At 45.1% G+C, this 12,335-nt stretch overlaps 1 protein-coding gene across 1 annotated transcript in view; it reads right to left on the bottom strand.

Annotated features, from left to right (window-relative positions):
* Nucleotides 1–12,335, bottom strand: part of Gpr156 (G protein-coupled receptor 156) — a 90,534-nt gene that overhangs the window by 23,285 nt on the left and 54,914 nt on the right. Inside the window, exons 4-6 of the mRNA XM_060370373.1 lie at nt 9,967–10,096; nt 9,671–9,781; nt 759–884 (exon numbers count right to left, since the gene is read on the bottom strand). Coding sequence (XP_060226356.1) covers nt 759–884; nt 9,671–9,781; nt 9,967–10,096 — 367 coding nt within the window. The remainder of the gene's footprint in view (nt 1–758; nt 885–9,670; nt 9,782–9,966; nt 10,097–12,335) is intronic.

Raw genomic sequence — 12,335 nt, 5'->3', positions numbered from 1 at the left:
AGAGCTCTGGGAACTTCCCGGGAGCGTGAATTTCCCTCCTCCGTATGTAAAAACGGAAATAGGTAGGCGACTCGGTTAGAGCCTAAACCAGAGTGCCTGAGCAGGAGGGAGGGAGAGAGAGGTGGGTGACTAGCAGATGTTGGGCTTGCTCGAGGGCATGGGCTTTGCTGCCACAAGGCCCCCCAGTAAAATTATGAGAGTATCTCACGCCGCGAACTGCTGCTGGCAAACAGCCAAATCCTCATTCACTGACCCTTGCTGTATTCCTCAGCCCGTCTGACCGAATTATTTCTCCTATTACACCGGAGCGAGCCTAGCGAAAGAGCCAGCACTGCCATCTCTGCCTCACCCCTCCCTCCGGAAAGGAGACTTAGAGTGGGGTTCTGCAGCCTTCCCTCAGGGGGCACTGCTGGTGCAGCCTGTGATTTGAACTGAATTTGAAGGATCGCAAAACTAACCTCAGAATTCCACCTTCGTCTCTCAGGAGGGCGGGGAGGGCACCTCCCTAGAGCTGAGAATTCTCATCAGTGACTGTGCACTAACATCTGGGAGGGCGCCCACGGGAAGACTGGGGGCACTCGGAGCATTGTGGGCGGCAACAGTGTGCAGACAGGGGGTGGGGTGCTCAGGGCAGCCTCGGCCCCTGACTTGTCTGCCGGACAGCTCCTCAGTAGGCGCTTCTGAGACGATGACCCTGTGTATGACGGAAGCCAGCCCAGGCCAGGGATCAGGTTGCCCGGGGACAGGCAGGCCCTCACCTTCATGCTGACACCGAGGATCTGGAGGCATTGGATGGGATCGGTCAGCACCCATGTCACGAGCAGGATTACATCAGCCACCACCAAGGCTGCCACCAACCCCAGCAACTGCAGGTCTTTGATAATCTGCAAAACAATCAAGGTCAAAAAAAAAAAAAAAGTCTCCTTGTTTGCTGGCTGTAGAACTCAGGTGCTAGAGTGTGCCCCCGTGCCATACGGGTTATGGCAACAGCTTTCTATGGGAGCCTCAAATGCAACCAAAGACACCCCCACTGACCTCCCCCCCCTGCCCCCAGCTCTTGGTTAGGATGGCAAGACCGAATGTTCTACAAGCCTGTTCAGTTATTGTTACTGTTACCAGGAAATATTTCCACTTCTTTAAGTTTTGTTTGTTTTGCTTTGTTTTTCAAGACAAGGCTTCTCTGTGTAGCCCTGCGTGTCCTGAAACTAGCTCTGTAGACCAGGCTGACCTCCGATCCACCTGCCTCTCCCTCTGAGTGCTAGCATTAAAGGCACGTGCCCAGCTTTTTTTTTTTTTTTTTTTTTTTTTTTTTAAGGTTTTGATTTTCTACGCTTCCTGGCAAAGGTTTCAAGGGGGTCCCATAGGGGAAGTTCGCTTTTATTTCTACGTGTGTCTCTGTGAGCGCACAAATGTGGAGGCTCTACCCTCAGGCTTAGCCATTAATTCAGAGCCGGGACTGAAAGACAGAGGATTATTAATAGTTTCCCTACAATTTGACTAGGATGATGAAATATTCCTAATATGACAGTCTTAAAATTGATTATGACAATTTAATAAAAGATGTATAAGGAGTGTACATAACAAAACCCCAAACAAGCTTAATGAAGGACTGGGGGGGGTTGGGAGGGGACTGTGCACAGCATTTGTGAATGGGGTAGAAATGTCTCTTGATGTTCTCCCCCCTCCCGCCTTCAGTTTTGTATTTTATTAATTTTTTTCATACAGTATATTTTGATCATATTCTTTCCCCACCCCGAGTCCTCCCAGATCCTCCCTCCCTGTCTAACTGCATGACCTTTCTTCCTCAAAAACAAAACAACACCCCCCCCAAATGAAACCCCAAGCAAACTAAAAACAAAAGCAAAGCCAGGAGGAGGGACACACCTTTAATCCCAGCACTCAGAGGCAGGCAGATCCCTGAGTTCAAGGCCATCCTGTTTACAGACCAAGTTCCAGGACAGCTAGGGCTACACAGAGAAACCCTGTCTTGGGAAACAAAACAAAAGCCAAACCAAATCAAACCATTTCCTCTCCCCCTCTCCAAAAAAATCCTAATTTAAAAAAAAAAAAAAAATATATATATATATATATATATATATATATATATATCTCAAAACAAAACCAAGAAAAGCAAACACAAAATACATAGAGTCCATTTTGTGTTGGCCTGCCCAGGAGAGTTGATATACCCAGTGACACTCCATTCATTAGAAAAAGCTGCAAATAGCTTCTTGGCTAGGGGCGGGACCCTTTACCCACTTTTTCTTCTCTGTGCTAGTACCTCGAACCTGCCTAAGTCCTGTGTGTGCTGCCACAGTCTCTGCGAGTTCCCGTGTGAGTATGTCCTGTGCCTAGAAGACACTTGTTTTCTTTGGGTCATCCACTACCTCTGGTAGGTGGTTGGTCACCCATAACATCTATGCCACTAAAGCACGGGATCATCTTGCAGGCCAGTCCTTGTTGGAGGCCACAGAGCTTGCCGCTAGGTGATGCTGATGCATACGTTTCTTCTCTGCTAGCTTGCAGAGTACCCTCCGGCACCATGAGCGCTAGTCAGTGGGAGTGAAGCTTCAGTTGGGCACCAGCTCATTTTTCCCATGTTCAGTGACATCAGCAAGTTGTATATTCAGCAACAGGGTCTTGCCACCCGGTATGGAGACCAACCAGCAACCTTGGCAACAGGTGATTTGGGGGGGAAGTTGGTATTCTGTGGGTCTCCCTTGACCAACAACTCAACAATATGTAAGCTCATTCTCGGCATTGGAGGTTTTACCTGGTGGCATAAGATATCTAGTGGAGCATTCTCTCTCCATTATATGGTGACCACATACATTATGTATATATGTATATTATACATAATATTATAATATACATATGTATATGTGTGTGTGGGTACAGCTGAATAACATTTTCATTATTCGTTCATCATTGATGGACATCTAGGCTGTTTCCAATTTCTGGCTCTTACAAATAGGACAGCACTGAGCGCGGATGAGGAAGTATCTCCGTGGTAAGATGTAAAATCCTTTGGTATATGCCCAAGAGTGTGGTATAGCTGGACCTTGCCGTAGCTGGGTTTTCAGCTGGTGAGGAACCTCCATGGTGGCTGTACCGGTTTGCACTCCCACGTCAATGAATAAGTGTCCCTCTCTCTCCCATAGCCTTGCCAGTAGGTGCTGTCATTTGTTTATTGATGTTGGCCGTGCTTACTGGAACAAGATGAAATCTCTAAGTATTTGTAATTTGCATTTCCCTGACAGCTCAGGATGTTGGACACTTTTTCAAGTGTTTCCAAACCACTTTTGTTTGATCTTTTGAGAACTCTGTTAAAGTTCTATAGCCCGTTTTTAAAGTGAGTTATTTGTTTTGATACTCAGGCTTTTTTACAAAAAAGTTCTTCATATACTCTAGATAACTAATTCTCATCAGGTGTATAAGAAGTAGAGATTTTTCTATTCTTCAGGCTTCTGCTTTGTTCAAATGACGGTGTCCTTTGCTGTACAGAAGCTTTTTAGCTTCATGAAGTCCCATTTATTAATTGTTGAACTTTTTTAAAAAACTTATTTTTATTTTATTAATGTTTTATTTGTATGTCTGTGTGAGGGTGTTGGATCCTGGAGTTACAGACAGTTGTGAGCTGCCATGTGGGTGCTGGGAATTGAACCCAGGTCCTCTGGAAGAGCAGTCAGTGCTCTTACTCACTGAGCCCCAATTGTTGATCTTAATGCTTATGCCCTCGGTGTCTTGTCCTGTGCTAATGATTCAATCCTATTTCCTACTTTCTCTTTACCAGATTCAGGGTATCTGGTCTCATGCTGGATCATGTGCTTGATCCATTTGGACCTGGGTTTTGTCCAGGGTGATGAATATGGTAGATCCATGTTCTTGACAGCCACCAAATAAAAAGAAGCAAGCCAGTTATAACTCATGGTGTTCACAAGAGCAAGATAAACCCAGTGCTTAATCAAGTTGCTCAGAAAAGAAAGTGCTGCTAGCAATCAGGGGGGAAAAGGCACACTGTTTACTGAGGAGCAAAGATAAAGACATATAAGGCCATTTCTCTCCATATAAGGCCAAGTGAGAAGACAGCGGGAGAAGGGCATCTTCAAAGTATGAAAACAAGAAGGAGACCTTTAGGGGCTGGGATACAGCTCAGTGGTAGGTCCACCGACTAGCATGAGCAGGGTCCCCACCCCATCCCTGCATGGCAAAGCAACAAGCAAATGGCAGTGTCTCTCTTGGAAGCAGCTAAAATAAAGACTTTTCCAGCTCTATAAAGCTGAAAGAGTTTGGCACGTGTGCGCCCACACTCGAATGTTTTTATTCTTCAGATAAAAGGAAATGATACGGAATAAAAACCAGGACATAAGGCTCGGTGTGGCTACCCACGCCTTTAATCCAGCACTTGGGAGGCAGAGGCAGGTGGGTTTCTGTGAGTTCTAGGCCAATCGGGGCTACCTAGTGAGACTTTGTCTCAAAAAAACAAACAAAAAAATGTATATAGGAAGTTAAGAATATGTGTCAACTACATAGGAAAAGAATTGATTTATTTTTACTAAACACCTTTAAAAGAATGTCATTTAATAAAAATCATGACAACTGAATGGGGTTTATAGTACATGTAAAAATGAAGACAGTAATACAAATTTTGGGATAGGAAGAAGTGGAAACACACTGTTTCAGAATGGTTATCCTTTGGCAGTGAGAAGAACATCACACTTTTACAGTCTTAAACAAGCACTCTAGAAACTGGGGAGAAATAGCTCCAAATCGTTCTACAAGGTCAGGATTACCCTGATAACCAAACTAGGCAAATATACTACAGGAAAAGAAAACTACAAAGCCATATCCACTAAAAGTATAAGCACAGAAATTCAAAGGAAATTTTTATACAGAAGAAGCCACCAAATACAAGGAGCATAACACAGCACGACCAGCTTGAATTTATCTCAGGAATGCAAGTCTGATTGGGCATTCTACAATCACCACCAGATGAGTAAACCAAACAAGAAAATAATATGATAATTTCAATAGACATGGAAATTTGATACAAAAAACCAACAACATTGACAAAAATTCTCAGGAACCTAAGAATAAAAGTGAAACCTTCCACAACTGGAAAAACAGATCCTATGAAACTGCAGCTGACATCATGTTTTTGGTTTGTTCTTTAAAATGTTTTTATAGCCATACATTAATTATATACAATATTGCATTATAACTATACAATAATGCAATTCATTATGGGTTTTCATATATATGAGAGAAAGAGAGGGAGTGACAGGATCTTGCTCTGGCTGGCCTCAAACTCACCATATTCCTGCCTCTGCTTCCTAAGTGCTAGGATTGATAAAATGATAAAACATGGTACCCAATTCATGCTTCGCATGGAAGGACAGAATGCCTTCCCCATCAGTCAGGAATAATTGAAGGAGGCTGGACAGATGGTCCTTCCTTAAGAGCACTGGCAGAGCTTAAACTCCTGGCATCCATGCTGGAGGCTCACAGACTTGTGGAGCTCCAGTTCAGGGGACCTGACGCTCTCTTCTGGCCTGTGTGAGCACTGCACACACACAGTACACAGACATACAAGCAGGCAGGTCATAGGTATTTATATAAAATAATAATTGAAGAATAGTTTGCTTTTATCACCCCAATTTAAAATTGTACATGTTTAAAAGCCAGCCCTGGAGGGGAGGAGGGGCTGGAGAGACGGCTTAAAGGTTAAGAACACTGGCTGTTCTTTCAAGGGTCCTGAGTTCAATTCCCAGCAACTGCATGGGTGGCTCACAACCATCTATGGTGAGATCTGGTGCCCTCTTCTGGCATGCATGTCTACATGAAGGCAGAAAACTGTATAAATAATAAATAAATCTAAAACAAACAAACAAAAAACAGTTTTACCAGTCAAGAACTTTTTTATTCACAGGCCATATGATATCTATACTGAGAGTCTGATGGAGTCTATTTAAGTTTGCTGGAATAGTCATCGGTGGCAGCGCCTGCCTTTAATCCATTCACTCAGTAGGAGCAAGAAGATTTCTGAGTTCGAGGCCAACCTGATCTACAAAGCTAGTTCCAGGACAGTCAAGACTTACACAAAGCTAGATGTAGTGGCACACACCTGTAATCCCAGCACTCAGAAAAGCAGAGGCAGGCGGATCTCTGTGAGTTCAAGGCTAGGCTAGTCTGCAAGGCCAGTCCAAGACAGAGAAACCCTGTCTCAAAAAAAAGGGGGGGGGAAGACTGCAGAGAAACCTTCTCAAAAAACAAACAAATTGCTAGAAAATACACATAAGACAGAATGACTGTAATTCTGACATTTTGGAAGCTGAAACAGGAGAGTCACCATGAGCCTGAGGCCAGTGTAGACTACATAGGTCAGCCTGGACTATATTGTGAGACTGTCTTAAAAAAAAGCTGCAAACAAAAACAAAAAATAAAGCCACTAGAACTAATAGGTGATTTAGCAAGGTTGCAAGATCAGCTTCCAAACCCACCTATTTGTACCCAAGCAGAGACCAACTTTAAAAGCATAATTTACAAAACAGTAGACCATACAAAGGATAATGACTTAAAGAGTAATAACTCTGGGAAGATAATGTCAGAGGCCTATGCTGAAATAGATACAATATTGTTGAGTAGCATTAATAAAAAACCCAAATAACTAGAGAAATGTACAGTAGTCATGGGTCAAAAACTAACGTTAAGGAATCAAGTCGCAATCATTTGTTCTTAGATTCAATACGTTTCCAGTCATAATCCCAGCATGTTTTTTATGCAGATTGACAAACCAATTTAAGAAGGAGTTAAAGAATCGGTGAGTTGGCCCAGCAGGTAAAACTGCTACCAAACCTGATGACCTGAGCCGATCTCCAGGTCCCAAATGATGAAAAAAGAGGACCACACAAGCTGTGGCAATTGTACCCATTATTTCTCTCTCTTTCACACACACACACACACACACACACACACACACACACACACACATAAATCAAACATCCAAAAATTTCTAGAAGTAAATCCAGGATAAAAAAAATTGTGCCATTAATTAAGCGAACATTTCTTTCTTTTCTTTTTTGAGATAGGGTTTTTCTGGGTAGCATTGGATGTCCTGGAGCTCTGTAGGCCAGACTGGCCTTGAACTCACAGATATCCACCCTCCTCTGCCTCCAGAGTGCTGGGATTAAAGGAGTGCGCCACCACCGCTGAATTAAGCAAACATTTCTTAGACTTAATATCCAAAGCACAACACACAAAGCGTAAGTTAGCTCGGGAGTTGAATTACAGACGGTGCCTACATACATCTGTAATCCCAGTACTCAGGAAGCAGAGGCAGGCACAAGCCAGGGCTACATCATGAGAACTTGCCTCAGAAACAAACAAACAAAACAAGGTTAAATACACACCATATGAGGCAACTGTTCTACTCAGGTTTTGAGCAAAGAGAAACGGGAGCATGTATCCATGCAAAGATGTGTACATGAATGTTCATGCCATCTTTATCTGTATTAATTCCAAACTAGAAACAACTCAAACTCCATCAGTGGGTGAACAGATCAATGTACAGGGCTGGAGAGATGGCTCTGAGGTTAAGAGTACCGGCTGCTCTTCCAGAGGTCCTGAGTTCAATTCCCAGCAGCCACAGGGCGGCTCACAACCATCTATAATGAGATTTGGCGCCCTCTTCTGGCCTGCAGGTATACATGCAGGCAGAATGCTGTATACATAATAAATAAATCTTACACAGAATAAACAAGAGTAGCCACTGCATCGTTCCCAGCACGCATTCTTCCCACTGAGTGTGTCCCCAGGAGCAATTTTTGTTTTGTTTTTTTGAGACAGGGTTTCTCTCTGTAGCCCTGAATACACTGGAACTTGCTCTGTAAACCAGGCTGGCCTCAATCTCACAGGACCACCTGCCTCTGCCTCCAGAGTAATGGGATTAAGAATGTGCTTGGGGAAAAAAAAATTTTTTTTTTAAGATTTGTTTTAAGAAGTTGGTTAAGAGCTTGTTGGTTAAGAGCACCGGCTGCTCTTGCAGAGAATCAGGGTTTGATTCCCAGCATCCACAGGGTGGCTCAAAACTATCAGTAACTGCAGTTCTGGGGGTTCTGATACCTTCTTCTTACATCCTAGGTCACGCGCACACATGGTGCACATGTATACACGCAGGCAATACACACGCACATGAAATAAAATGTCTAAAATTTGTGGTTTTTTTAAAGATCTACTTTCAGCTTTAAATTACGTGCACGTGTGTATCTGTGGGCAGGTGTGCGCACATACCCAACACAGGTGCTGGGAACCCAGCTCCGTTCACTGCTGAGCTATCTCTCCAGCCCACGATGCCAAGTATGTGAAGCTCTGAAAAGTGGAAACTAATCTTTAACATCAGAAAGCAAAACGGTGACGGAATAGAGCGGGACTGTAACAATGAACAGGGGAACAGACTGGGGACGTTGAGGATCTGGGGCATGGTGGAGTTTGCTAGGTCACATGTTTCATGCGTGTACCCATGATTTGAGACATAACATCACACTTCGGTTTTGTTGTTCTTGTTTGTTTTTCTTGGGGAGAGCTCAGTCACCCACTACCACAAATTAGGCAGCTGAGTTTCCTCAAAGAGCGCACGCCAAGTGCGAGGGGGTAAGTAAGCCACACGCTGGAAAAACCACCTTTCTGATCATGATGTCTACCCTGCCAAGTAAATATCATGTCACACTTTTTGGTTTTTGTTTTTGTTTTTGTTAAGACAGGGTTTCTCCGTGTAGCCTTCCCTGGCTGTCCTGGAACTCACTCGGTAGATCACGCTGGCCTTGAACTCACGAAGAGTTGAACTCACATCTGCCCCTGCCTTCCAAGTGTCAGGATTAAAAGCACCACCACACCTAGCTCATGTCACACTTTTAATGTGTCTTTCTTTCATGTCGATTATCCCCCAAGAAACCTATTTTTGAAAATGATATTAAAAGGGATGAATTCTGTCCTTTTGGCCAACTCTCTGCATCTGTGTGTGGTTACTCACAGCTGAACTTTCGCTGAGAATTCGCCGTGATTTAATACCATGTGGTTTTTAAAATCCCATCGTTACCGAGAAGTAGCCGGACAGAATCCGGTATGAGCTCTGAACAGTCATATCAGGGAATTTGATAAGACGGAGGAGCGCGGTTATAATGACTCCTGCATGTCAGAGACACGCTGGTGTGACCTGGCTGCTGCATGGCTTCCACAGTCAGTTCTGCCCACGGAGTCCATTTTCCTGCTCCACTGCTTTAGCTGTGCCTTTCAGAGTGCAGAGAACTGCCCGCGTGGAAGGGACCTGAGCTCTAAGGAGAGGAGGCACTGTGCTCCTCTGCACTCACTCTTTCACTTGCAGCTCCCAGTCTGTCCCTCCTAGGCATTGGCTGGCTCACCGGTTCCCATGGTGCCCGGGGTTGGGTGTACCTAAAATTGCCCATGTTCAAAGATGTAGCTGCACTCCCGCTCAGCCCTGTAGTTCTGGGCCTTTACGAAGCCATGAAGGGGTGAAGCACTAGGGCTGAGCCAACGGGCAAGAATCTCAGGCATCCCGGAGATTTGCACTAACCTCCCCAGCTCCGAGCCACTGTGGAGCTCCCATTGCGACCCAGCATTGGGACCCGGCATTGCGCACCGGCTGCCAACTCACCACTCTCTTGTCCGGGACTCTCTGGGTGAACACTCTGTACAGTCGCCAGCTCTTCCCCAGAACAGAGCCAAACACAAGCGACGTCCCAATGCACAGCATGGAGAGTCTCATCTGCGGGTGGGAGAGGTCAGGAGGGAGAGTCACTCTCGGAGCCTTCATCCATCTGCAACGTCTCGGGCCCACGGAGGACACGGGGCAGAGAGTGGGCCTCGCTGAATATGTCGGTAACACAGATACAGAACTACCAGTCACAGGAAGGGCTGTGAGCACCGAACATTATCCAAAAGGTCACCTACCTGAATGAGAGCTTCCATGGACCTCCCCACCGCAGCATCCTGAATCCCAAAAAGATAAGCGCTGCTGTAAGTCAGACAGCTGCCCAGCAAGGTCACGATGTTCAGGTTGGGGCTGGACATCTTCACGATCCTGGGAGGAAACAGGAAGGAGTGACATAGCCACGACGCTGTGCACTGATGTCAAAAAACTTACCAAAGCAGGACTCCTTTCCTGGGATGGTCCCAGAATGAGGAGTGACCTTCCCGGCCACTTTCCTGCCCTCTGAGGAAGTTACAGTTTATTTACATTCATTAAAAATAATGACATCCTGTTTTGTTTTATATTGTTTCATTTTCTTTTTTTTTTTTTTTTTGCGATAGGGCCTAATGTAGCCCAGGCTGGCCTTGAACTTGCTATGATGCCCTCCCTGGACCAGCGGACTCTCCTGCCTCTACCACCCCTGTGTTGGGACTGCAGGCGTGCATCAACAAGTCTAACTTTTAAAAAGTGATGTACAAATTTTATTTTATTGATGGTTTCCCCTGCACGTGTGTATGTATATCACATGTACGCCTAGTGTCCGTGGAAGACCGGGAAGAGCGTTGGATTCCTATAGGAGTGGAGCTATGGGCAGGTGTGAGCCGACAATGTGAGCGCTGGAAACTGAACCCTGGGCCTCCGCAAGATCAGTGAGTGCTCTTAACTGCCCCACTGAACCATCTCTCCAGCCCCACTGGCTTTTTTTATGGACCCTAAATCCTTGTACCTCTTGCTAATCTAACTCACAGTTTTACAGGAAGGCTGACTACTGACACACAGGTGACAACGGAGAAGAAGTAGGACTTTGTCAGTGAAGTTTAGGGCTGTTAAAGGCCAGGTCAGCGTGTGTAAACCAGTAGCAGGTACCCAGGGAGACAGGGTGGGGCTTGCAGGGCTGAGCTGCAAGGGAAACTACTCTTTTGGAGAGAGGTTGGGAGTGTTCACACACACCATTTATTAGACATGCAAATTGCTTTTCTTTCCTTACGTGACTGAAAAGAGGGGAAGCAGAGATGGAAAGCAGGTGGGTCTTTCCTAGGGGCAGGGCAAAAGGAAGTTAGCGGGTAATGGAAGGCTAGGAGGGGAATGTGGCTCCTGGGGTCTCAGGCACCAGCCGGGGTTCAGGAACGGGTAGGTATATAAGATTTACTCTGCCATCCCAAGTGGGTAAGATCAGGACTCGGAGCCCCTTTTCCATTTGCCTCTTTGCAAACTCCTACACATAAGCAATGGCCCTCTGAAGTTGACCTTCCCACATCGGGCCCGCCAGGGCCTCATAGCTGCACATCTGTGTTGTGTCCATTGCTGATGGGCAGTTTTGCAGCTCTGATCTGCACCTACTTATCTGAATAGCACAATTTGGTCTAATTTGCATGATCCAGTATTGCACAAATCCTGATTTGGAATTCTTCCTCGTTCTGATTTAGTGAAGAGGAGCCAAGTTTAGTTTTTGGTTTTTTGTTTTTTATGAAACAGGCATGCTCTCCTGTTCAAATCTCAAGCACTCATTCAGATAAACATGCCATGGAGCCAGACGTGCATTTTTTGTTAGTTTTCTTAAGAAGTTTTACTGACGATATCTCCAAAACAACAACAACAAAAATGAATAGGAAATGATTAACCTGTCTTGTTTGTCTGAGTGAACACCTGGGAAGCCACTTCCGTGTCAATCAGCTCCGATTGAGTAGGTAAATGACTTGTCTGAAGACCGTCTTTGCGAGTTGGGAGGAATTCAGCCACCATGTCATTTTACTTTCTACCGAGCTTAAAGGATGAGCTCTATGGAGCTGTAGATTTTCATTCACCCACAAACAGGCAGGCGTTTTCACAAACCTGGGATATTTCAATGTTTAAATACTTAATTGTAATTATATGTCTTGTGTTCCACATGTAAAGCGTTAAAAGTGTAGCCTGGGTGACTGGCGCTCTGAAATGAGGTGGGTTTATTTCTTTTCTTTTTTGGGTTATATAACAATCTCTCTTTCTCTCTCTCTCTCTCTCTCTCTCTCTCTCTCTCTCTCTCTCTCTCTCTCCCCCTCTTCCTCTTCATTTATTGGCTGGAAATGCCAGGCAAGGATATTCTCAATTTTTTGATTGTCCAGTAAAGTCTCAGCAAATGTAAATAAAGAGCTGGAGAATTTGTTTAATCCTGTATAGTCACTCAAGTAGTCTAGTGGACTCCCATGGCTGTGACACCCTCCAGCTCTCACACTGGCCTGTGAGCTAGGGAACTTTGAGTTACTGAATTTGGAAACATGGTTCAAGGTTGGGGAGGGCAGAGGTGGGGGTGGGGCATATCCTGGCAGTCTATGGCCTTGGCCATCTATGCTAGACTAGAAGGAAACCTAAC

Source organism: Meriones unguiculatus, chromosome 17 (assembly GCF_030254825.1).
Source record: "Meriones unguiculatus strain TT.TT164.6M chromosome 17, Bangor_MerUng_6.1, whole genome shotgun sequence".
Taxonomy (NCBI): Eukaryota; Metazoa; Chordata; class Mammalia; order Rodentia; family Muridae; genus Meriones; species Meriones unguiculatus.
Note: the sequence above shows the minus strand (reverse complement) of the source record. Positions and strands in the feature narration are given on the sequence as shown.